This window comes from Astyanax mexicanus, chromosome 2, assembly GCF_023375975.1.
Source record: "Astyanax mexicanus isolate ESR-SI-001 chromosome 2, AstMex3_surface, whole genome shotgun sequence".
NCBI classification, from domain to species: domain Eukaryota; kingdom Metazoa; phylum Chordata; class Actinopteri; order Characiformes; family Acestrorhamphidae; genus Astyanax; species Astyanax mexicanus.
In genome coordinates this window covers 667,911-694,564 of record NC_064409.1, presented here as the reverse complement: position 1 = coordinate 694,564, position 26,654 = coordinate 667,911, and the positions used below count along the sequence as shown (strand labels likewise).

The window sequence follows — 26,654 nt, the reverse complement described above, 5'->3', positions numbered from 1 at the left end:
TTACACCCTGTGCACAGTAATGCTCATTGCTATCTTACACCCCATCAACAGTGTATTTTCACTCCTTCCTCCTGCCTGGTTTAAACAGCAGCAGAGCTTCTGAATATATCTACACTGATGGGCGTGGTGTTCTGGAAATGAGGTGTGTTCAGGTACATTTCTGGAGTTTTATCTTGTTTATCTTGGTAACAGAAAACACAGGAGCTCCACTGACTGACTCGATATCTGAGAAACACAACACGAGGAGGGTTAAGACAACTAGCACACGCCTCCTCCGATACATGTGAAGTCACCTCCACCTCTTGCTTTTTGAGCTGCTGCTGATGCTTTAGCATTGCAGAGTAGCATCACAGTGCTAACGCTCGGAGGAAAGCGCAGCGACTCGGTTCTGATACATCAGCTCACAGATGCAGCCTTGTGCTGATCCACATCACCCTAGTAGTGATGAATAGGGGAAAGAGAGAGCGTCATCTACTGTACTGTACCCACCCAGAGAGAGAAAGAACAACTGTGCTCTCTCAGGAGTCCGGCAGCTGATGGTTGTACCAATTCAGACTGAAGTCAGATGCTTGTAGTAAAGTAGATGAGTTGTAATACATGCGGAGGTCAAAACCACAATACATCAGAGCCAAAAACCTAAGCTATAAATACAGTCAGAAAAAAAAAAATGGAAAACCAATCAGAAAGGGAACACTCGGTATGAAAAATAAGGAAAAATAATAAATCGAGAAAAATAATACAAAACCAACATGTCTATATACACATACAAATTAGTAACAGGTGAACAATTCTAGAACTCTGGGGATGATGAGCATGAGGACATGTGGTGATTGGTTAAATTTGAACATGTGATATTGTCACATGCATGCTTTCCATCCCGCATTGACGAGAAGGGGAAAGAAAGAGTTAGGAACTACACTGTCCGTATCAGGCATGAGAAACTGCAAGCCGCATGACCAGGATTCGAACAACCAGCAATCTCCTGATCATGGTAGCAGCGCCTTGGTCTGCTGGATCATTCAGTAGAGCCCCAATTAATGCAACCATAAAAAAAAAGCTTGCAACAAACAAATGTATTGGTGTTTAAAATGTTTTGTTTCAGATTTGGACATTATTTATTTTAATTTTGCTTCATCGCAACACATAACCAACAATCCATAGTGAAAATATACAGTATAGGGTGTGCATCCCTATAAAGGCAGCCTGGATAAATATCACACATCACAACAATCACAGCTCATAATCAGGACTAAATCCAGGACTCACCGTTAAACTTGACCTTGCGGATGTACTCCAGCAGCTCCTTGCCGTTGATGTTGCTCATGCGGGCGCAGAGTCCCGGGTTTCCGAAGCACAGGTCTCGGTGCATGCTGTGCAGAGCGTGGGCCATGGCGTAAACAGCGTCCATCACAAACTGAACCTTCCCCTCCTGCTCATAACTCGAGTCCCGGCCCACCTTCTCCAGCCCTGAACACACAAACACACAGCAGATACAATAAATAAACAGGTTAGAGAGTTTTACACACTATCTTCTTAATATTGTCTTTAGTGTACAGCCTAGTTTAGATGTTCTTAAATGTTTTAGAGCCTGTAACACCAATGATCAATGTCACACGGGCCTTATTTACAAAGGGGCTAAGCTTAAAGGAGTAGTATGGGACAGGCAGGGTGAGTAACAATATGGCAGCAAAAATAAACAATGAAAAAAACGATGAGTAAAATTTACTTTAAAAAAAGTTGTGCAACTTTCTCCATTTGTTTTTTTTTCAAGTAAATTTAATTTTAGATAAATTTAAGTAACAAAGAGTAAGTAAGATACAAAGAGTAAATAAGTGGACTAAACTTCAGTCAATCCTTTCTTAACTTTCTCACTGTCTCAACACACGGATGGCATGTAATACATTATTTTTAGTATACTAATACATGCCATTCATGTTTTCCATGGATCCATTATAATATATTATGTATCATACATTATTTGAGTAATATTGTATAAATGAAGTAATTGTAATTAGGTATATTGTATGTACAAATTAAGTAAAGTTTACTAAAAGAAAGGACTGATTGAAGTTCAGTTCACTTATTTACTCTGTGTAATATTTAAGTCTTAAAAAAAATTTACTTAAAAAAAGCAAATGCAGAAAGTTACAAAACTTTTTAAAGTTAATTTTAGTCATCATTTTTTTTCAGTGTACAGCCTAGTTTCGATGTTCTTAAATGTTTTAGAGCATGTAACATCAATGACCAATGTCACACGGGCCTTATTTTACAAGGAGGATAGACTTAAAGAAGTAGTAAGGGACAGGCAGGGTCAGTAACAGTAAGGTAACAAACATAACATATAACATATCGGAGCGTAGTCAGACAAAACATGATCATAGACTGTAAATCCAGCAGTGAGAAAGCAAAGGCAAAAGAGTAGTCAGAAAATACATAAAAGGAAAATAGATTGGCACTGGAAAATAACAAAAGAAAAGGCAAGGAAAAACAAAGGCAATGAACAAAGGAAATGTGTTGTAGAAGAGCTAAACAACTGGATTCAATATTCGGCAAGGAATGAAGCAAACGGAGGGGTATTTATACAAGGCAGGCCAGGTGCAAACAATCAGTAACTGGGAGAGCACGAACGCCATAGTGTCATGTGATCAGCAGAGTCAGGCTGACTCTGGTGAGGAAAGACAGTTAATGAGCTGCATTTTTTAAGCTAAACTATTGTTTTTATTTCAGAAAAATCTGAATATTTTGACGGTATGCGTGTTGAGAAACGCTGCTCTGGTCCAATGGGAGCAGGTAATCCAGGCGTTTAATTCAGGCGTTTTCCTTCTTTCGGATGAGAGAACACATTCAGAGATACGCACTAATTCCCAGTTATGAAGAGCCGTTTAATATGATGCCCACATCTACCCGATAATTAGCTTAATTGGCTAATCAGAGCAATGAGGAGGTGAATGCCCGAGCTGTCTCACGAGTAAACATTTACACTACTTAAACCCGCCAGCTTATTTCATAAATACATACAGAACACTAAACACTAAAACGCTACCGTCCTTACAGTTCTTTCCAGTCTTTTCCAGTCCTTCCAGTCTTTTTTAGTCTTTTCCAGTCGTTTCAGTCTTTTCTAGTCCTTCCAGTTGTTACAGTCCTTTCCAGTTATTTTCAGTCCTTTCCAGTATTTCCAGTACTTTCCAGTCTTGTCCAGTCCTTCCAGACCTTTCCAATCTTTTCCAGTCCATTCCAGTCTTTTCCAGTCCTTTCCAGTCATTCCAGTCTTTTCCAGTCCTTTCCAGTCTTTTCCAGTCCATACCAGTCCTTTGTAATCCTTCCAGTCTTTTCCAGTCATTCCAGACCTTTCCAATCTTTTCCAATCTTTTCCAGTCTTGTCCAGTCCTTCCAGACCTTTCCAGTCTTTTCCAATCCTTTCCAATCTTTTCCAGTCCATTCCAGTCCTTTCCAGTCCTTTCCAGTCATTCCAGTCTTTTCCAGTCCTTTCCAGTCTTTTCCAGTCCATACCAGTCCTTTGTAATCCTTCCAGTGTGTTCCAGTCCTTCCAGTCCTTCTAATCCTTTCCAATCCTTCCAGTCTTTTCTACTATTTCCAGTCATTTCCAGTCCCTTTTCAGTCTTTTCCAGTCCTTTCAGTCCTTCCAGTCTTTTCCAGCAGGACATTACTATGTACCACACTGGGCATTGTTTCCAGCCCTCTGTATGGATTTGATTTTGCTCAGCTATCATGGGATATTTCTCTCCTGCCATCAGCCAGCTTTACAGCGTTTATTTATTTATTTTATTTATTTTATAACCAGAGAGATACACATGTATTGAATCTTTTCAACCAGATTTTTTTCCTCCTGCAACCTTTGAGGCAACAAAAGATAAATAAAAACATGCCCGGGCAAGGTGAATTAACAAGTGCTGTGAGCCCTCAATCAATACTCTTGTCAGTGAGGAATTAATAGGCTCCTGTAAATGAAATTCAATCCACTTTTATAGCATCTCTCGTGCACTGGGAAAATGATGCATTCGCTCCTCCAAAAAAGGGAGACTGATTGCCCAGCCTTTCCCCAAGGTGATGAATAAAGCCCGGGGTATTACTGGAAAGAGGAATTCAACTCTGTGAAGCAAAACAAGGGCAACATGTTCTGGTACCACACCTTTATACCCCAACAACAGCGTATTTCCACTCCTTCCTCCTGCCTGGGTTTAAAACCAGGCCTGCCTGAAATTTCTGTAAATTACTGCTTGCTTGCTTATCTTATATTATCTTATCTTATCTTATCAACTGTCAGATGTTCATTGCTATCTTGGCAATGCAGGCATTTCTCTTTTTTTTTGCTTGTTGGTCTGATGTTGTATGCTGTATTTTTTTTTTGACGATTTTGATTTTGTCACGTCATGATGTTCATTGCTATCTTACACCCCACCAACAGTCTATCTTCACTCCTTCCTCCTGTCTGGTTTAAACAGCAGCAGATCTTCTGAATATATCTACACTGATGGGCGTGGTGTTCTGGAAATGAGGTGTGTTCAGGTACATTTCTGGAGTTTTATCTTGTTTATCTTGGTAACAGGTAACAGTCAGACGTTCATCGCTATCTTGGCAATTTTTTTGGGGGTATTTTTAAGTCATGCTTTAAATAATACATTGTGTTGATAGAAAAAATATATATAGTGACATTAAATACTGCTTAAAGTTCACTTTAGTGTCTTGGCTTTTCCAGTAGCATTAAGGTGTACACCTTAACGACATCAATACGCAAATTAGTACCTTTACAATATACTTTAAGTGTATTAAAGATGTACAAAAAAAGCACTCAAAAGCACAATTTAATAATTGTATGTTGTGTTTAAATATAGCTTTATAGCAACTGAAATATGCTTAAGTTACCATGAGTTGTTCCAAAGTAAAACATTTAGTATGTATTTAAGTACATATTTTAAGTATGTAATTTCCATGTAAAATATATTTTTCAAAAATATATACTTAGTACACTTTTAGTACACTTTTACAAGGGATAAAATAACATTGCTGTTCCCGTAAATGAGCTGCTGGAGCTCCTTCACAGCGTCAACCAGCAGCTCAGTTTCCTCTGCTGAGAAGAGTTTGTTGAACACGTCCAGGTAGCTGCCCCGTTACAATAGCAATCCTCCAAGACAGAGCTCACCTGATCTACTCTTAAAGAGAATGATGAGCAAGAGACACTCTGATTGGTTTATTATTTCACGTTACGCCCACAACTTAAATTCTTCTCCTTCATTAATTAAGTGCATGCCTTTTGCGCTTCGTTTCAAGTTTCAAGAACAAGGTGTACTTTTCCCGTTGTAAACGATAGCAAAGACAACACATTGACACGCCCTAAGTCAACTGACATTGGCCAGATGATCTCTGCTACTGTAAACATTGTTTTCAGGAAAATCCCAGATTTCAGAGTCTTTCTTTTCCTGTAGTGGAGATGAGTTCCAAGCTTCCATCTCGCTCCTGTTGGAGCTTTAATCATCTGTTTTTGTTGCCGCTGCCGCATCCAATCGTTTGCTTCTTTCAGACGCAGCATGTGGTCAAACAAGTCCAGTCAATGCTGGAATCAGCCTTTATCATGTACCTTCATATCGAGCCGTTCCTGAAGTCTGCTCTGACTCAAGCTCAGAGAAAAAACAAAAAGAACGGCAAAGAAAACAAACCTTTAAAAAACAGTCACGATGTCCGTTCACTAATCTGGCGATCTGCGGCGCCTCTTCCGCACTGTGCTTTGTATTCCCCGAGAGTCTCTTAAACAAAGCAAGCGTCTAAACCTGAGATCCATCAGGGACTTCTGTCAACAGGCTCTGCTTTCAGTCAGCCGTGTAATCGCTGCCGCAGGAGGCTGATTGGATTTATCTAGCATAAGTCCTCAAAAATGAGAACACAAGTGGCTAACCAAGCATGGAGACCTGCTACAGCGACCAATCGGATTCAGCGGTGACTGGGATTTACATGTTTGGGGTCAGCGCTGACAAAAAACAACGTATTATTTTTGTTTGTGTGTTTGATATGTTGTACGCTGCATTGTTAATTTTAATCTCATTCCCTGAGCAAGGTGCATCATTATGCTCATTACTACCTTACACCCCAAAAACAGTCTATTTTCTCTTATTCAACCTGCATTGTTTAAATAGCAGCAGTCCCTATGAATACAGCTCTGGAAAAAAATAAGAGAGCACTTAAAAATGATGAGTTTCTTTGATTTTACCAAATTAAAAAGCTCTGGAATATAATCAAGAGGAAGATGGATGATCACAAACCATCAAACCACCAAACTGAACTGCTTGAATTTTTACACCAGGAGTAAAGCAGCATAAAGTTATCCAAAAGCAGTGTGTAAGACTGGTGGAGGAGAACATGATGCCAAGATGCATGAAAAACTGTTAAAAACAGGATTATTCCAATAAATATTGATTTCTGTCAGAGCTCACCTGGTTCTACTCTTAAAGGGAATGATGAACAAGAGACACTCTGATTGGTTTATTATTTCACCCTATGCCCAAAATTAACCACACCCATGATTAGATAAGATTCAGAATTACTCCAGCAAGTTGTACTTTTCCTGCTGTTACGATAGCAAAGATACATTAACGTTCCCTAAATCAAGCTGTGCAATATGTTAAAATTGAATGCAGACAGCATCATCCCAAGATATTTCAAGACATTTCATGTTTTTACTGCCATTACAACATTTATAAGATGTTTTGGTGCTGAGGATACCAAGCGATGAAGTGTTTCAGTTGTCATTTTTTGCCTCTTAATACTTTTATACCTTTATACTATATTAAACATGAAATATCTTGGGTTTGTTCTGTCTTCAATCAAATAAAAGTCAAAGTAAATGTGAGAAAAGCTAAAGTAAATTTATTTGTATTGTTCTTTCCATTTCCACAATCCAGAACTTCTTTCTAAAATAAGGTTATGATATCTTCCACAGTAAAATGATACTGAGGACTAAGACACACATTTTGAGACACTATGTCCCTCTAAGGATTAAAAAGACACATTGTCTCTGAGAACTGCATCCAGTGAATTACTCTAGAAATTCTCCCATACTATGAGTCATTTCAGCTCCTCTGTTGGGATGTGTTGCCAAAGCATCGTAATAATATTACGCAGTTTCACCTCAGAGTTATTGTCTTGAGCTTTATTCCTCGGGTGAAAATATTACAGATATATGAGACTGTGCTTATTATGCATGATAATACGCATGATATAACACGCTTATCCTTTTCTAAATCTGATTGTGTGAATGTGTTTAACAAGCTTGTAGAGCACAGAGAGTTTAAGACAAATAAAACAAGTCAAATTAATATTAAAAGTAGAAATAAAGAAAGTAGAACTACTGTACAATTCCAAAAGATTTAAAACTTTGTGTAAAATGTAAATAAATGTAAATAATAATAAAAAAATGCAATGATTTGCAGACATTACAGATACACACTTTATTACTTTAAAAGCACCTACAAGATGTTTAAATTGAGACAAAAAATAAAAATAATAAATAAATTCATAAATAATATATATATATCTATCAATTTATAATTAAAAATATTGGCAGTCTGGCATCGTCTCTCAACCAATCACATTGCATAGTCAAAACTAAAAGTGCTTCTGTATTTTTTCTTCTTTTATTATCATATTTACGTTTTTTTTAGATTATCAAACAAACTTTAATACCAGACAAAAATAGTCTGAATAAATATAAAAGCAGTTTTTAAAAATATGATTTCATTTATAAAGTGAAAAAAATTGAGAAACATCAAACGATGATGAACCCTACCAGAAGTGACCAGTCTACTGAAATTACTCCAAAAGGGCATGGACAACTCATCCACGAGATCCCAAAAGAACAAAGAATGAGATCTAACATCTCACATTTCCCCCCCCAAAAAAAAACATCTTTATGATCTCCACGACTTCAGAGAAATATTCCCACAAAAGTGGAAACTTTTTAGAAGATTTTTTAAAATACAATTTTTTGGAAAATTCACTAGAATGTGCTCAGTGTCCTCATGCTATTAGCTATTTTTCATGTTTTTGCTAATTCTATGCTAAAAACTCATTCCTGTTACTAAAAATCACTCCTGTTACTTTTTATGTTTCAGTAACAGGAGTGATTCTTTTTGTCATAATTAACAATTATTTGAACATGCAGTCGACCATTTCTTTAAAATAAAGATGTTTTTGAGAAAAAGGAATTGATCAAAGGAATTTTAGTGGACTTTTGTAAACATCTTCAGATTAGAAACCTTGTAAAAAATGTAAATGTAAAGCTGCCTGAGATTGAGCAGTACATGATTTGAATAGTTAAATATATGTTTTTAGATTTAGAAATAATAAAAAAAAATCTAATAAGTTTAATTTGGGTGAGTTACAACAAGCAAACTGCACCGTTCAGTGGAATGGCATAAACATGATTTAAAATGACAATAAAGTTAGTTTTATAATCTGAAAAATGTAAGTATTATATAAAAGCAAAAACAAAATAATCTGTAATAAGGCGGAAAATACTCTTTTACAGCAATATTCTGTGTTATCCTGCAAAAGTCTGTGATTAATGATAGAGAAAAGCAACGTTGCCTTTAAATAAAGCTTATGAAAAATGTGGTTATTAGTTACTAAAGAAATATCCACAGTTAAAAATGCTAAGTAATCTTTTTTTTGTGATGTAATCCATCATGATCCATCTATCAGCATATCACTGTAGTTGTGATGATTTAGATTAAAAATTCATGCTGTTGAGCAACAAAACCCAGAGTGTAGATGTTTCTGAACGCACCCAGTGTACAGTATCAGTATGTGTCCTAATTAAAATCCAAAGCAATTGACAGTAAACTAACCCATAAATCAATGTCAGCCTCCATCCTCACTGTGCTGTTCATCACTCATGTTGAGAAAAAAGAAGAAAACACTTCAGTTTCTGAATCAGTTTCTCTGATTTTGCTATTTATAGGTTTATGTTTGAGTAAAATGAACATTGTTCCCAAATTACAAATAAAAATATTCTCATTTAGAGCATTTATTTACAGAAAATGAGAAATGACTGAAATAACAAAAAAGATGCAGAACTTTCAGACCTCAAATAATGCAAAGAAAACAAGTTCATATTCATAAAGTTTTAAGAGTTCAGAAATAATCAATATTTGGTGGAATAATCCTGGTTTTTAATCACAGTTTTTATTTCATGCATCTTGGCATCATGTTCTCCTCCTCCAGTCTTACACACTGCTTTTGGATAACTTTATGCTGCTTTACTCCTGGTGTAAAAATTCAAGTAGTTCAGTTTGGTGGTTTGATGGTTTGTGATCATCCATCTTCCTCTTGATTATATTCCAGAGGTTTTTAATTTGGTAAAAATCAAACAAACTCATCATTTTTAAGTGCATTCTTAATTTTTAATTTTAAGCTGTATATATAGGTATACATATTTTAAGCTGCACTTAAAATCCTTTAATTTTCTTAAAAATCATCAGAGCTGCTTATAATCCGGTGCTCCTTATGTATGAATTCTATCAAACAGGTATTAAGGAGCAGTAAAGACACTCCACTGAAGTACAGAGTTATACAGGAGTTTCAGTTTAGTTCTCCAGCACTATAACTGGGAGCAGCATTAGCATTAGCCGCTAACCATGCTAAGCGCTAGTTAAAATAAGCTACTTGGGGAAAAACGCTAGCTAATATCATACTGGCTCACCGAAACACTCAGGGTTCCTCAGTGTAGTTCTGTCAGGTGGCATTAGCTGCTAACCGCGGCTTACAGTTAGCTGCTAATGCTGCTGCACCCAGCCTTAGCTTAAATCTGGAATTCTAAGTCTACTGTAAATAAACAGAAGTGCTTTACTCACCCAAATAAACACAGTTTCCAGTAGAGAAATCTGTGTAGATTTACATCCAGCACTCATTTGACTTTTAAAGAAAAACAGAATTTTTAAAGAATTACACTTTTGTTTCCTTAGCTGAGCTAAGCTTTACAGGTGTCGCCACCCAGTGTGAAATTAGCCACTCCTGATGCAAATCTTTCTCTTGATTATATTCCAGAGGTTTTCAATTTGGTAAAATCACAGAAACTCATCATTTCTAAGTGCTCTCTTATTTTTATTTAGAGCTGTATATAAAGCTGTATATCTCAGCAGCATCAGCAGAAAGACGGGAATAACCGCAGTGAGTAACTAATGATAAACTTTCTCCTGTTGTTCTCAACATCTGCTCAGCACTTTAACTGGCACCAGATTTATCACACAAACCCGTAACTCCAGTCTGAAAACATCCAGAGATATCCCTCAACTCCGTCCTCACACTGCAGCATCTCCAACCCAGCAAATACTCAGCTGATCCTGAGAGACGGAGGCCATTAATTAACCTGTAGGGGATGAAGCACCTTCTGCTAATGACAAACGATAGAGCCTTCTTAATGATGAGAAGAAACACCTCAACCCTCCAGCCCTTCAACAGCAGATCCTCAATACCATCCACACTTAATTTAACCTTCTAAACACTGCTTTCTTACTGTACTGGGGTGGTTTGTTGAAAAAACTTTTTCATTCTTTTTAAAATGTCTAGTTGTGTCTCTAGTATAAATAAATGCACTGTGAATAAATATACTGTGCTCCGGTGATCCAGTATAACCCTGCTTTAGTCCAGTGGAGGAGTGGACTGGGAGACACGATATGATTTCGTCTCTTGCTGAATGAATATTCATATATGCAAACATATCACCTCTGATTGGCTAACAGCCCTGCGACACCAGGAGACAGCGAGACGGACAACAGTTAGGAAAGTTTTAACATAAAGACATTTTTACGCTAAAAACAGTCTTTGCAGTTCAGCCACTGACCTAGTCTTAGAGTCTCTGTAAAACACCAAATCCACCGGAGATCCTATTTAAACCTATAGTTACACACAGAGGTGGGTGTTTTATGTTATTTTGAAAACAGTCCGCCACAGCAGCATTTAAGGTGGAATAGTAAATTGGAACAATCTAAATCCTTCAGTTGAGTGATTCACTGTGTTTAAGATAGAAAAGAAAAATAAGAGAGCACATAAAAATGATGAGTTTCTTTGATTTTACCAAATGTAAAACCTCTGGAATATAATCAAGAGGAAGATGGATGATCACAAACCATCAAACCACCAAACTGAACTACTTGAATTTTTACACCAGGAGTAAATAAGCATAAAGTTATCCAAAAGCAGTGTGTAAGACTGGTGGAGAAGAACATGATGCCAAGATGCATGAAAAAACTGTGATTAAAAACCATCAGGATTATTCCACCAAATATTGATTATTTCTGAACTCTTAAAACTTTATGAATATGAACTTGTTTTCTTTGCATTATTTGAGGTCTGAAAGCTCTGCATCTTTTTTGTTATTTCAGTCATTTCTCATTTTCTGTAAATAAATGCTCTAAATGAGAATATTTTTATTTGTAATTTGGGAGAAATGTTGTCTGTAGTTTATAGAATAAAACAACAATGTTCATTTTACTCAAACATAAACCTATAAATAGCAAAATATATACGTTATATCCACACTATATTATAGATTGAATACCTCACACTACAGGATCATCGGTTTCCATCACCCTGAATTTCAGAGATTTTTAGTGATTGTCTGAAAAGAGCAATTCTGCCTCAAAAATCGGCCCGATTATCCTAAAGTGTCTGACGGGCTTTAGCTGAATAACGTTTGATGCTTTCAGAGTTCTCCCTCATGAAAGTTTTGTGTTAACCTTGAAGAAATTCCACATGGAAAAAGCTCTTTTAAAGCGAGACAGAAGGCGCCGTAATTGAACATTTCTTTAAAGCTAATTCCAGAGACACCATTTGTTGAGCGTAGCGTTCTCTATGCATACCATCACCGCTCTGAATACCGTGAGTTCTCATTTCTTGGCTTGTTGTTGGAGTGTAGTTTTATCTAAAACAGTGCGTGCACATGCCTTGGAAATAATTTACAGGTGCTGGACATAAAAATCTATCATGATAAAATAAAGATGAATGTCTGAACACTGCTTGAAAAAAGTCCTGTCTGATTTTAGTAGCCGGTTGATCTCTGACAATGAGATTGTAGCACTTATGGATCATATGCAAGACAAACTGCAGATATAACATACATCTAGCATCTAAAACACAGAGGAAAGAGGGTAACAAATGAGATTAAAAACATTTTTGACAGTGTTTTACAGGTACAGTGCCTTTAAAAAGCAGAAATGAGAGAAGAAATTAAATGAGGCATCGTAATAGTTTGTTAAATGTTAAATTTACTTCCTTGGGTATAGAATGGGGCAAACAATAGCTCATTGCTATCTTACACTCCATTAACACTCTATTATCACTCCTATCTTCCTCCTGCCTGGTTTAAACAGCAGCAGGGCTTCTGAATATATCTACACTGATGGGCGTGGTGTTCTGGAAATGAGGTGTGTTCAGGTACATTTCTGGAGTTTTATCTTGTTTATCTTGGTAACAGAAAACACAGGAGCTCCACTGACTGAATACAACCTAGACAGACGCCAACAGTCAGACGTTCATCGCTATCTGGGCAATGCAGCAATGCACAAACCCAACTTTTACATCAACAATAAACAGAATAGTAAATAAAATAACATTGCTGTTCCCGTAAATGAGCTGCTGGAGCTCCTTCACAGCGTCAACCAGCAGCTCAGTTTCCTCTGCTGAGAAGAGTTTGTTGAACACGTAGAGGTAGCTGCACCGTTACAATAGCAATCCACCAAAGACAGAGCTCATCTGATCTACTAAGAGAATGATGAGCAAGAGACGTTCTGACTGGTTTATTGGTTTTATGTTACGCCCAAAATCTAGTCTAATCACACCCATGATTGCATGTTTCGAGATGCGCAAGATGTACTTTTCCAGTTTTTACGATAGCAAAGACACACTGACATGCCCTTAATCAAGCTGCACAGTGCACGGCTAACAGTTCGCCTATATATCTAGATATACATATATATTTCAATATAATAAATACTCTATTTCTGAACACTATAACACATTTATAGTATATTAATACTCTGATATTTAGAGTATATTGAGGGGATTTGTGTTGTAGGGAGTGAAGCCGGGTGTATCAGGCAGGAAACTCCAGAGATCATCAGGCTGATGCTCAGTCTGCTGAGACTGATGATGAAGCTGTGGGAGTTAATGCTGCATTCAATGTGTCAAAAGCTCAGTACAGGACCTGAGGGAGGACCGCCGCTTATGGACTGATTGATGACAATATGGATGACAGGCAGCTTAATGCGACAGGCAAGTGTCTCAATTAAATGTCGATTAGAGCTACAAATTGTCTCCTCTCTTCTACTCTGAGGACACTGAGTCTCAGTTTCTACTATCGTTTCTCGCCTGTGTTTGATCACTGGAGTGCAGGTCCAAATCCTTAACATACCACAGTTAGTTCTGATCCTGAAATGTGATTGGCTGAGAGGCATTTTAGTTGTGACATTATCAGCCGGTAATGCACTGTACCTAAAGTTCTCTTCATGTATTAGTTCACCACATACAGGTAATCTAGCAGCGATGCAGCGCTTACAAACCAAATACAGTACAAACCAAATGCGATATCATTAAACACCACTGGGGGGCGCTGGATCACATAAAGGCACAGTGCAGAAACGCCATGTCTCCAATAGGGGGCGCAGGTAAAGACGCGGTCCCACAAATAAATAAATAAACCAGCGATTTGAAAATATGCATTGTTACACACATTATCATTCACCGATATCAGGTGAAGAGTTGCTATTATTAAAATAAAAGCTTAAATGTTTATATTTTTATTGCCATTATTAGTGCCAATATTACACGTTATAGCACTCCCTCTTGTGTACTATTGCTTAATTATTCATTTACAACCACCTAGCAATACCTTAGCAACTTCTTAGCAACAGCATAGCAACCTCTATGGATACCCTAGCAACACCTTAGCAACCACCTAGCAACACCACAGCAACCACCTAGCAACCACTAAGAAACACCTTAGCAACCTCTACAGATACCATAGCAACCACCTAGCAACCACTTAGCAACACCGTTGCAACCACCACAGACACCATAGCAATAGCATAGCAACCACTTAGCAACACCTGAGCAACTGCTTAGCAACACCTTAGCATCTGCTAAGCAACACCACAGTAACCAACCATGAACCAGCACTGCAATCACACTCGCAGTTTCTGCAGGAAATGCAATCTAGTTTATTTTGTCTTTTTATTTAACTAATTTTATGTTTTACCTTTTAGCCATTTTATTCTATTTATTTTATTAATTTCATTTGTTTTATTACAGTAAAGTAAAGATAACCTACATTTCTACTTAAGCAAGTTAATAAAGTATTTGTATTTAATATCGTCTGCAACAGATAAACTACAGAATAAACATTGTTTCAGCACAGACGCATTAGAGTCTTATTGAATGATAATGTTGTGTAATCTGTTTATTGTTCCCGTCGTTTGATAATTGGGATTATATCATTAAGATTAGGCGGATTCTGAAGCGGCTGCCTGGACTCGTTAACCGGCGACAGAATCCCGACTGGAGTCACCTGTTTTTCTCTGTAAATCTCAGCTCTATCTGCCGGAGGAGAAATGAATAATCAATATCTCTGAATGGATAATGAGGACGGCACTGCCGAGGTACAAACGCAACCTGACATCACGTTCAGCCATTCCAGTAAAATATCAATACGTGTTAGAGTCAGATCGCTGGGTTTAAGTTGAGACGTTGGGTTTGGGTTTGTTAAGATTTTTATTTGAAGTTCTCGATTCTGACGGAGGATAAAAACGTCCAGATCTCAGATCTGAGAGATTCTGTAAAAGTGACTCTTCCTCATCAGCAGCTTCAGAAGGGATTACTGCAGATCCACAGCAATTTACAACCACTTCCTGCCCCCAGATTTTGTTTAAGTTCTTGTTAGAAGATGTAATTCCTGTAGGGCAGGGTTTATGTGTGGGCGAGAACCAAAGACCTCGTGTACTAAAGCTGCGTATGTAAAACAAAAAACTTAATAAATAAAACTTTCGGAAGACACTTCTCACTTCTCTTTTAGAAGTACTAAAAGACACTTGAACGTGAGAGTGTGAGAAGAGGACCGCCTACCTACAGAAATAAATAAATGTAGAAATAAATAAGGAAAGAAATGTAGAAATATATATATATATATATATATATATATATATATATATATATATATATGAATGAATAAGTAAGTAAGTAAATAAATATATAAGTACAGAAGTACAGAAACAGACCCAAACTAAAGTTCATGCTGTGATTGTCACGCCTGGCCCTGTTTCCTGTCTGTCCTCGTGCCTGTGTTTATCTCTGTTTGTTTCGAGTTCCCTAGTTTACTCCCTGTTTAGTTATTCTTATTATCTCTTGTTTGTTTTATTTATGTTCTCTAGTCTCCCTAGTTTATTTTGGTTTGTTTCGCTGTTCTTTGTTTATTTGTTTATTTATATTTATTTAATAAATTCGCCCTACCTGAGTTTACGTCCGCCTCCTCGTCTCTCTGCCTGGGTCAACCCTGACAAAAAGACCGACCAAAATGGATGTAAACCGGTGGCATGCTGCTCGGAAGGCGGACCTGGAGTTTCTCCGCCTCCTCGCCGAGCGAATCCGGGGCGATGACTCGCTCCCAGCGCCTTTCCGCGGGTTGGAGCCCGTCAGCCCAGCTTCAGCGGTGCCCACCGAGACTCATAAGAAAAAAAAGTCTCGGAGGAAACAGGCCCGAAAAGCCCGCAAGGCGCGGGAGGACTCCCTCCGGAGCGGGGAAAATTTTGGGGGGGCGCTGGGGGTGTGTGCTGTCAGCCTCGGTCCTCGCCCCGAGGAGGAAGGGGGTGACTTGGATGCAGGCTGTGAGGAGTCCTTTCTCTGGGACTACTCCGATCTCCTCACACCTGCGTCCAGCGAGGAGGAAGAGGACTATCCTCCTGCACCAGCCCGCCTGCCGCTACTTCCTTCCACGGTGGCGGTGGAACCGCGCTCCGAGACCCCCTGCACGGCGAGCCAGCCGCGGTCAAAGACTTTCCCCGCGCTCCTCACACCTGACGCTGCACGAGAGAGTAGGAATCCAGTCCGGGTTTTTACTTCACCCGCAGCTTCGGGCTCCAGTGCTGCAGCGGATCTCTTCATGTCACGCCCCGTGAAGCACGCGTCTGAAACGCTGCACCCCTTGATACAAGCGGCGGCCGCGCCGCTCTCCGAGACTTTGGCGGCGGCCACGCCTCTCTCCCAGACTGCAGCGGCGGCAGCGCCGCTCTCCGCGATTTCAGCGGCGGCCGCGCCGCGCTCACAGACTGCAGCGGCGGCAGCGCTGCTCTCCGGGATTTCAGCGGCGGCCGCGCCGCTCTCCGAGATTTCAGCGGCGGCCGCGCCGCTCCCCGAGTTTTCAGCGGCGGCCGCGCCGCTCTCCGAGTTTTCAGCGGCGGCCGCGCCGCTCTCCCAAGCACCAGCAGTCCCAGCTGCTCCAGTTCAAGCACCAGCAGTCCCAGCTGCTCCAGTTCAAGCACCAGCAGTCCCAGCTGCTCCAGCTCAAGCACCAGCAGTCCCAGCTGCTCCAGCTCAAGCACCAGCAGTCCCAGCTGCTCCAGCTCAAGCACCAGCAGTCCCAGCTGCTCCAGTTCAAGCACCAGCAGTCCCAGCTGCTCCAGCTCAAGCACCAGCAGTCCCAGCTGCTCCAGCTCAAGCACCAGCAGTCCCAGCTGCTCCAGCTCAAGCACCAGCAGTCCCAGCTGCTCCAGCTCAAGCACCAGCAGTCCCAGCTGCTCCAGCTCAAGCACCAGCAGTCCCAGCTGCTCCAGTTCAAGCACCAGCAGTCCCAGCTGCTCCAGCTCAAGCACCAGCAGTCCCAGCTGCTCCAGCTCAAGCACCAGCAGTCCCAGCTGCTCCAGCTCAAGCACCAGCAGTCCCAGCTGCTCCAGCTCAAGCACCAGCAGTCCCAGCTGCTCCAGCTCAAGCACCAGCAGTCCCAGCTGCTCCAGCTCAAGCACCAGCAGTCCCAGCTGCTCCAGCTCAAGCACCAGCAGTCCCAGCTGCTCCGGCTCCAGCTCAAGCACCTGCAGCTCCCAGAACTATGTTTGGGCCCAGGCCCCGTATTTCCAGGCCTGCTCCTAGGCCTCCTGACTTTGCCCCCAGTTCTGTGCCCAGGCTGTCCCCACAGACTTTTGCCAGTCCTGGGCACCCACCTATGTTTTTGGTCCCCCTGTCTCTCCCTGTCCTGGTCCCTGTATCTGTGAGTGTTCCAGTTCCTGTCCCCGGTGGTTTCTCTGTTCCTGTCCCTGTTACTGTGTTTGTTTCCGTCCCCGTCAATGTTCTTGTCCCTGTTCCCATGTCCGGTCCCGTCCAGTCTCTGTCTCATGTCCAGTCTCCGTCACCTGTCCAGTTCCCCGTCCAGTCTCCGTCACCTGTCCGGTTCCCCGTCCAGTCTCCGTCACCTGTCCGGTTCCCCGTCCAGTCTCCGTCACCTGTCCAGTTCCCCGTCCAGTCTCCGTCACCTGTCCAGTTCCCCGTCCAGTCTCCGTTCCCCGTCCAGTCTCAGTCACCTGTCCAGTTCCCCGTCCAGTCTCAGTCACCTGTCCAGTTCCCCGTCCAGTCTCAGTCTCCTGTCCAGTTCCCCGTCCAGTCTCCGTCTCATGTCCAGTCTCCATCTCCTGTCCAGTTCCCTGTCCAGTCTCCATCTCCTGTCCAGTTCCCTGTCCAGTCTCCCGTTCGGTCTCCTGTTTTCCCCGGCCTCTCCCTGCCGCCAGCCCCCGGGGTTTGTTTTTACGCGCCTCGGGAGCTGCGCGTTTAGGGGGAGGTTTCTGTCACGCCTGGCCCTGTTTCCTGTCTGTCCTCGTGCCTGTGTTTATCTCTGTTTGTTTCGAGTTCCCTAGTTTACTCCCTGTTTAGTTATTCTTATTATCTCTTGTTTGTTTTATTTATGTTCTCTAGTCTCCCTAGTTTATTTTGGTTTGTTTCGCTGTTCTTTGTTTATTTGTTTATTTATATTTATTTAATAAATTCGCCCTACCTGAGTTTACGTCCGCCTCCTCGTCTCTCTGCCTGGGTCAACCCTGACAGTGATTTTAAGTGTGTGCTTTATCGTGACAAAATCTAATTATTCATTTATTTATTTGTCTATAAAATTATGTATGTCTGTATTTATCTATATATTCATTTATTTATGTATATATTTTTTATGCATGTATTAAATTATTTAAATATTTATTTATGTATTAATTTATGTGTGCACTTATTTATTTATTTTTTTAATATTTATTTATGTATTCATTTATATGTGCATTTATTTGTTTATTTATTTACTTATTTATATGTGTACTTATTTATTGATTTCTATATATGTATTTATCTATTCATTTTATATGTATTTGTCTATTATTTCTATTTTTAATTAATTTATTTCTTAATTTACATGTATTTATTAATTTATTTATATTAATTTATTTCTTAATTTAGGTGTGCATTTGTTAATTTATTTTTTATATTTATTTATTGATTTATATGTTTATTTATTTACAACTTTATATGTTTAAGTAATTCTGTATTTATTTATTGATTGATTTATTTACTTATTTATGTATATGTGTATTTATTGATTTATTTATTTGTGTATTCATTTATGTATTATTTATTTATATATCCTTTATATTAGAGGCGTGTCGTGTGGTGGCGTGGCGTCTCGGTGTGGATTAGTAGGTGTTATTAGGTGAGCTGACAGGCTGAGTGGAGCAGAGTGGAGCTCTGGGAGAAAGGAAGCTGCATCACCTGAGACGAGCCTCTATTGTTTGCAATAAGCTGGAGCGTGAAATCGCATTAAAAGTTGCGGCGGAGGTTCTGCCACCTCTGTGTTTCGTGGAGCCGGGCGGTGAGCAAGCTCACGCAGCTTACGACACCAATCTAACGCCACCAGATCTCACGCAGCGCTGCCGGCCAAGAAAACACCATCCAGACCTCAGAAATAAAGAAATACTGACCATCCTGCAGCTCACACAACTGCTCTCACTTTCAGAGAATATACATACTTATGTATACTTTATAACACTTTTATAACACATTATAATACATTCATAACACATTATAAACATGGCTAACTATCTTGTCCATTCCGGGCAGCAGCAGAGCGACACTGTCTCTCATCAGATAAAGAGCTTACAGCTCTGTTTACAAAGCTAGTTAGCGTTAGCTATCTAGCGTAAGTCGAAACTATAGATTTAAATCGGATCTCCGGTGGATTCTGCGTTTTATCAAGATCATAAATAATATACACTAGGGAAGCACAGTTTGACAAAGCAACACAACTCTACAGAACACTGGTCAAAACAAGAGCTGTTTACAACAGATTTTATTATGATAAATAAGAGTTTAGTAGTGTTAGTTTAGCTGAAAGAAACGTGATCAATGCCACAGGAAGAGCGACGCTGAGAATCTGGCATTACTAAGTGAAGTTTAAGGGTTAACTTTAATTTTATCTAACACTCAGTTCTGTATCTTTATTACTAAAGCTGTATCTCTGAAAACATTTAGTTCTTTGAGTTTTAGAGCTGTAAAATTGACTGTGGGGGAAGAGGGGCAGGTAGGCGTTCTCTGCTGCAGTGCTGTTAGCCAATCAGAGGTAATATACAGTTTTGCATGTATGAATATGCATGAGCAAGAGCCGAAATCCTGTCTTTCTTCAAAGATCACTAATCCAGTGAACTAAAGCTGGGTTATACAGAAACACCAGAGCACTTTTTAAAATAAAAACAGCTCACATGGCTTTCATACTAGAGACACAAATAGACATTTTAAAAACAATAAAAAACACTGGAATGAGATCTTTAAGAAGAGTAGATCAGTCTTAAGTCTTGTATAGTGGATGGTTTTGTACAGATTTTTATATCTATGAGATGCAGAATTTGAGGAGAATTGCCTTTTTCAGCATCATCAACTTTCCTTTTCAATTAAACTGAAAAATGTAAGGCAGGGAAAAACGGATTTGTATTAAACTGCAGAATTCCTTCATCCCATTTCACTTTCACTGGAGTCTCCCCGGATCTAAAAATGCATTTCTTTTTTACCAGCACTATTAAAATCTCCCTTCGGATTTCTTCAAAAGCCTTCAGCCTCACTAACTCTGCCTCAGTGAAGACATGGCAGGAAAAGCTCCTCTCATCTCAGACTTTCTCTCAAATCACTGCATTTAAACATCTATTAAAGCCTGAACTTTACTTCTGAAAGAAGTGTTTAATACTTTAAAAATCACTTGAAGTTTACGAGGAAGAGGAAGAGTTCCATGAGTTTTATTTAACTCACAGCTGAACTGTATGTCATCGCCTTACTGTCACAATCATAATAATATAAAAAAAAATCAATTATGGGGTTTTATTGTTATTTATCTCTTAATCTGAGAGATCCAGTAAGTCTCATTAATCATTGGCCATTATAACACACCCAGAACTGCTGTTAAATTCAGCATGCAGTTACTGTACATCTCAGACAGGTGTGTAAATAATGATTACAGGTGTGGGTTTTGCCAGAAGAGGGTCTAAAGACTCCTCCCACTACTTTGGGGTAGTGTACCTCTTAGTGAGAGACTTTTAACATACAGATATATACCCAATCTCATTTCACCACTGTATTCTAAAAAGTAATTCTGTGTTTTAGTCAGGAGAAATAATATTATTAAGTTAAGGCAAGGCAAAGCAAGGCAAGTTCATTTATATAGCACCTTTCATACACAACGGTCATTCAAAGTGCTTTACAAATTAGAAAATACACGAAGAAGTCAAATAAAAAAAACATGTAAAAGATTAACAGTAAATATGGAAATAAAAACTAAAATAAGAATAAAGCAAGATTGATTCAAACATGATTAAAACAAAGAGAATTAAATTAAAAACAAGGCGTGGATGAGTTTCTCCAGGTCTGATTTAGACAGAAAATCTCTGATCTTATTGATGTTCTTGAGGTGATAAAATGCTGATTTGGTGACGGCTTTGACGTGACTGTTAAAAGTGAGATCAGAGTCCATTTGTACACCAAGATTACGCACTAGTTCTTTAGATTTCAGGCTTTTTGAATCCAGATAGGCAGCTAGTCTGTGCCTCTCATTACTATTCCCAAATAAAATAATCTCTGTTTTATCTTTATTTAATTGCAGAAAGTTCTGTCCCATCCATTTATTTATCTGCTCAAGGCATTTACACAGTGAGTCAATGGGACCATAGTTGTTTGGGCAGAGGGCCATGTAGATCTGAGTGTCATCTGCATAGCTGTGGTAAGATATCCCATAGTCACGCATGAGTTCACCCAGAGGAATCATATATAAATTAAATAAGAGTGGCCCAAGAATTGAACCCCGGGGTACACCACAGGTCACTGGCACAGTCTCAGAAACATTATTTTCCATTTCCACAAAGTATTTCCTTCCTTGAAGGTATGAACTGAACCATTTTAGGACAGTTCCAGAAATTCCAACCCGGTTCTCAAGTCTATCTATGAGAATGTTGTGGTCAATGGTATCAAAAGCAGCACTGAGATCAAGCAGTAGTAGAATAGACATTTTTCCTGAGTCTGTGTTTAAGCGAATGTCATTGATAACCTTAATTAGCGCAGTCTCAGTACTATGATTGGGCCGGAAACCTGACTAAAATTGGTCTAGACAGTTATTTATGGACAGGAAGTGCATAACTTGCTTGAAGACAATTTTTTCAATTATTTTTCCAATGAATGGTAGATTAGAAATTGGTCTGTAATTGTTCAATAAGTTTGTATCTAATTTTTTCTTTTTTAAGAGAGGCTTCACAACGGCTGTTTTTAATGCATTTGGGAAAACACCTGACATGAGTGAGGTATTTACTATTTGAAGAATGTCTGCTGATATTGAGTAAAAAACATTCTTTAAAAACTTGGTTGGTAATGTATCAAGACTGCAAGTGGATGATTTGAGGTGACTCACTGTATCAATTAAAACTTCTTCATTAATAGTGCTAAACTGGGACATGTTGACTATGATGCTTTTGCATGGTTTTGGAGAGCACATGGGCTTGTTGGTGGATATAGATGTACTGATGGTTTGTCTGAAGTTAAGTGAATTTACCAGCCAGAACAACTCAATAAAATGAGATCAGAGAACTTTAACCATAAAACTTAAAAATGTTTGTTGAGCAAATTAAAAAATTTGATTTGAACCAACTTTTAGTCACGTGTCTACACTGTTGGTTCATACAGCTTTCCCATAATGCTTCTGGCACCATATATTTGCATATTGGGTGTGGCCTCTACCATACTTACCATCTTTGTGTCGTCTATATATATATATACATATATATATATGAGAATGTATAATGCATTAAAGCCACATTTATTATGCACTATACTTGAAGTGTACCTCTTATTATAATACATTATAAATTAAAACAAGTTATTATAATGTTTAATATAAGTATAATTCGTGAGTGGTTAAAAATAAATTATAGCATAGCATAAAGGTAGCATAAATAACATAGCACAAAAAATTAAGCTATGTTTATAACGCTTTATGAATACATTATAATGTGTTATAAGTATGAATATAGGGGTTCTAATAAACACATTATTATGACATCCATAGAAAGTGTTACCAAAATATGTAATGATGGGGACACTCAGTGGATATCTTTATGCCCAACAAATAAACAACTAAATGCAAACAGCTAAGCAATCTATACTGTTGTTTATGCACTGTAAGTCACACATAATAATCAGTGTATTAATTACAGTAATTACTAATGTAATTGAAAGTATCAGCCCTAAAACCCCCACAGTCTGTTCAGTAATGCTGGTTTCTGATCCAGTCTTTTTCTACAGGGCTATAGATGCAGCGAGAGAAAATCACCCAGAGCCCAGAACAAGGTGGTGATAAATTGAAGGATCAGGCAGGTTTAGTGCTGGACGAGTCCGACAACCACATCCTACACCTCCCACCTCCTCCTCCATCCCTCCATCCCTCCATCCCTCCTCCTCCACCCCCCCAGGAGCATTACAGGGGGGAACGGGAGGGAGATAAGAGGTCTGAGAGTGAATGAACTGCATTAGCAGTGTGGTATAGTACAGTGATGAGCTGTAGAAGTGTTTCTACTGTATGAAGATCTCTTTACAGCTCTTCAGTCTGATTCATCAACTACAGCAAGTGTATGAGAATTTTAGCACTGGTTAAATAATCACCCGGGAGAGGGAGAGGGGGAGAGGTAAAGTGATAGAGAGAGAGAGAGAGAGAGAGAGAAAGAGAGAGAGAGAGAGAGAATAGGCCACCTTTTATACTACCATTTAACCACTATAAATACTGCACATACTGAACGGTTATGGTCAGAAGTCAGAAGTTAACACAGGCTCATCAAAAACACTTTAACCTTTGATTTTAACCAGTGAATTATGAATGAAAAAAAATATAATTAAATCTCTCCTTCTGCTAAAATCCTCCTTTTTTGTTGTTTGTGAAATACAGCAACTCTCTGAGTTGTTTATGATGCTGCATATAATAAAACTCTTAAACTCTTCTTCATTGTTCTGCAGCAGCTAGTAAAAGAAAATATTCAGAAAAAAAACGAATCGATCAGGAAAAGCACCGTGTCTACATCAACCCGTCAATTAGTATTCATAGCCCCGCCCACCTCGGCTCGGGACCACCCACAGGCAGCAGAGCCGACACTGTCTCATGGTAGCTAAAGAGCTTACAGCTCTGTTTACACAGCTAGTTAGCATTAGCTATCTTGTGTAAGTAGTAACTATAGGTTTAAATTGGATCTCCGGTGGATTCTGCATTTTACTGAAACCTTAAAAAATAAACACTAGGGAAGCACAGTTTGACAAGGCAGCACAACTCGACAGAACACCGGTCAAAACAAGCGCCCTTCACATTAGATTTTATTATGATATAAAGCGACTTTGGGGCTACGACGTGGTGAAACTGCTCAAACATCGAATCACCAAGTCTAAGGTAAGAGTTTAGTAGCGTTAGTTTAGCTAACAGAAACCTTATGTCCTTGCGATGCCTCGAGTCTGACGTTACTAAGTGAAGTTTAAGGGTTATCTTTATCTAGTACTCAGTTCTGTATCTTTATTACTAAAGCTGTATCTCTGAAAACATTTAGTTCTTTGAGTTTTAGAGCTGTAAAATTGACTGTGGGGGAAGGGGGGCAGGTAGGCGTTCTCTGCTGCAGTGCTGTTAGCCAATCAGAGGCGATATAGAGTTTTGCATGTATGAATATTCATGAGCAAAAGCCAAATTCTGTCTTTCTTCAGAGAGCACTAATCCAGTGAACTAAAGCAGGATTATACAGAAACACTGGAGCACTTTTTTCCACCAAAATTGGCTCATATTGCTTTATTCATACTAGAGACCTAGTACTAATGGAAAACGATGGCAATGGAGTGCTGAAAAAAAATCTGCATGTATACAATATTAGTACAATATCTTTACAGATTGGTTTTTAAAGGTATAAAAAGTATCTCTATTTATTACTCTGTAGGTAGAATAGAGTATAGATACTAGAGTTTAATTAAATACTTCTGTAGAAGTTGAAAAAATCAACTCAAGCTTTTTACTCTTTAAGTAAAAGTGTTTTAAAAAAAGCATTGGTTTCAAAACTACTAAAAAAAATTATAAAAGTGAAAGTAATGTAAGGAGAAAAATAAACCCATTAAGAACAAAAGCTTAGGCCACGCCCACAGAGTCCTATAGTACACTACGCCCCCTCCTCCCCAAAACATATTTCAATAAAAGCCATAATGACTATAATAATGTTCAAATATTATTTTTTTATGTTGATAATATAATTTGAGATTTTGCACTAGACTGTTCCCTCCAGAAATATACCTAAACACACCTCATTTCCAGACCAGCATGCCCATCAGTGTAGATATATATTACGAAGCCCTGCTGCTATTTAAGTGATACAGGCTGTTGGCGGGGTGTAAGATAGCAATGAGAATTATCACACACCATGCACAGGATGTAAGATAGGGCCCTTATTAATCTTACAATAGAAACAGCTTCATTTTACTTAATAGAGAATGCTTTGTGGATAAGTAAAGTAAGGTTGCAAAAAAGTTGCAATATATGATTTTTAAGTAAAACTAGCATTAAAAATCAGAAAAAGAGGAAACATGAAACAATAAGAAAAGAAAGCCTCTGTTATTTGCAGGTAACCAAGTGTCAGGTTGAATCTGTATCCAGCACATTTAGAAGGATGTTCACAAGCTTTGCAGAAAATAGAATAAAAAAATGGGCTTTTTGTTTCCCTCAGATAAACTCAGCCATGCAGAATGACCCTGTGAAATATTTATGGCATCATTCCATTTGACAGAAGCATGGAGCGTCAGTGTGAAGCTACGGGACACTTATCCAGCGCTGTGTAGCATCACATATCACATTCACACGTCCGTATAGAGGAAGTGTTATCACTCCGGAGCTCAGTTCACAAATTAAACTATCGATTGATGACGGTATTGATCTGTATCATGATTAGGAGGCATGTCGGAGGGAGGAGTGACAGCCAAGAACTTGCTAATAGAAGCTTAACCCTCGCCAAACCTCTGCTGAATTGGCAAGTTCATTTATATAGCACCCCTTTTATACACAACGGTCATACAAAGTTCTTTACAAACTAGAAAATACAAAGGGAAGACAAATAAAAAAACATGTAAATGATTTACAATAAAAATGGAAATAAAAATAAAATAAGAATAAAGCATGACAAATTAAAACATGATTAAAACAAAGAGAAGTCAAATATATATAATAAAAGTGCCATTACAGAATAAAAGTTTTGTTTTGGCCTCTGAGTCCGCCTACTGCTCATTCTGCAACACTAACTCCGCCCCCAAGGTCCCCAGTACGATACACAACAGCGAGTTAAACCTCAGCTGCTACACAGCCTTAAAACAAGATAAAACAGTAGGCTACTCAAATATAGATATACTGTATACGTTAGCTGCTAAACTAAGCAGTATATTAGTAGGACCTGTACAGTAGTATCTCCAGCTTTAGAATGTGTGTAAGAAATGTTTTAAAATAAAGACATTTTTACACCAATAACAGTCTTTGCAATGTTATATGTTACTTTATAACATGTGTAATAATGCCCTGCTAAGTGCAGTTCAGACACTGACCTAGTCTTAGAGTCTCTGTAAAACGCCAAATCCACTGGAGATCCTATTTAAACCTATAGATACTCACACACAGAGGTGGGTAGAGTCCAGATCCAGAAAGTAATAAATCCGGGGTGGATTTATTTTAACTTTTAACTAGTGTAAACAGAACTGGTCTAAACTGTTTTTAAACACCTACCTATCTCAGGTGTACTTGGCTGGTGTTGTTTTTCCTCCATAGACTAATTCTAACCATTTGTTTCTTAGCTCTGAATTACTGGGTAAAGTATATAAACACTGATGTGTTATTCACACAAATAACACAGGAATGAACTGCATGCTGTTCCTAGCGCTGTTAGTTATCTCCTATCTGACGAGACGGCGTCGCCGCCCGGATTCAGCTCTGCTCTGCCTGTGGGCGGTCCCCAGCCGAGGTGGGTGGGGCCATGTATACTAATTGACGGGTTGATGTAGACACAGTGCTTTTCCTGATCGACTTGTTTTTTTCTGAATACTTT

The 26,654-nt window shown here is 39.0% G+C and overlaps 1 protein-coding gene across 1 annotated transcript in view; it reads right to left on the bottom strand.

Moving 5' to 3' along the window:
• The window catches only part of grm8a (glutamate receptor, metabotropic 8a), a 330,011-nt gene that overhangs the window by 66,950 nt on the left and 236,407 nt on the right, over positions 1-26,654 (bottom strand). The window contains exon 7 of the mRNA XM_022666576.2: positions 1,267-1,467. Coding sequence (XP_022522297.2) covers positions 1,267-1,467 — 201 coding nt within the window. The remainder of the gene's footprint in view (positions 1-1,266; positions 1,468-26,654) is intronic.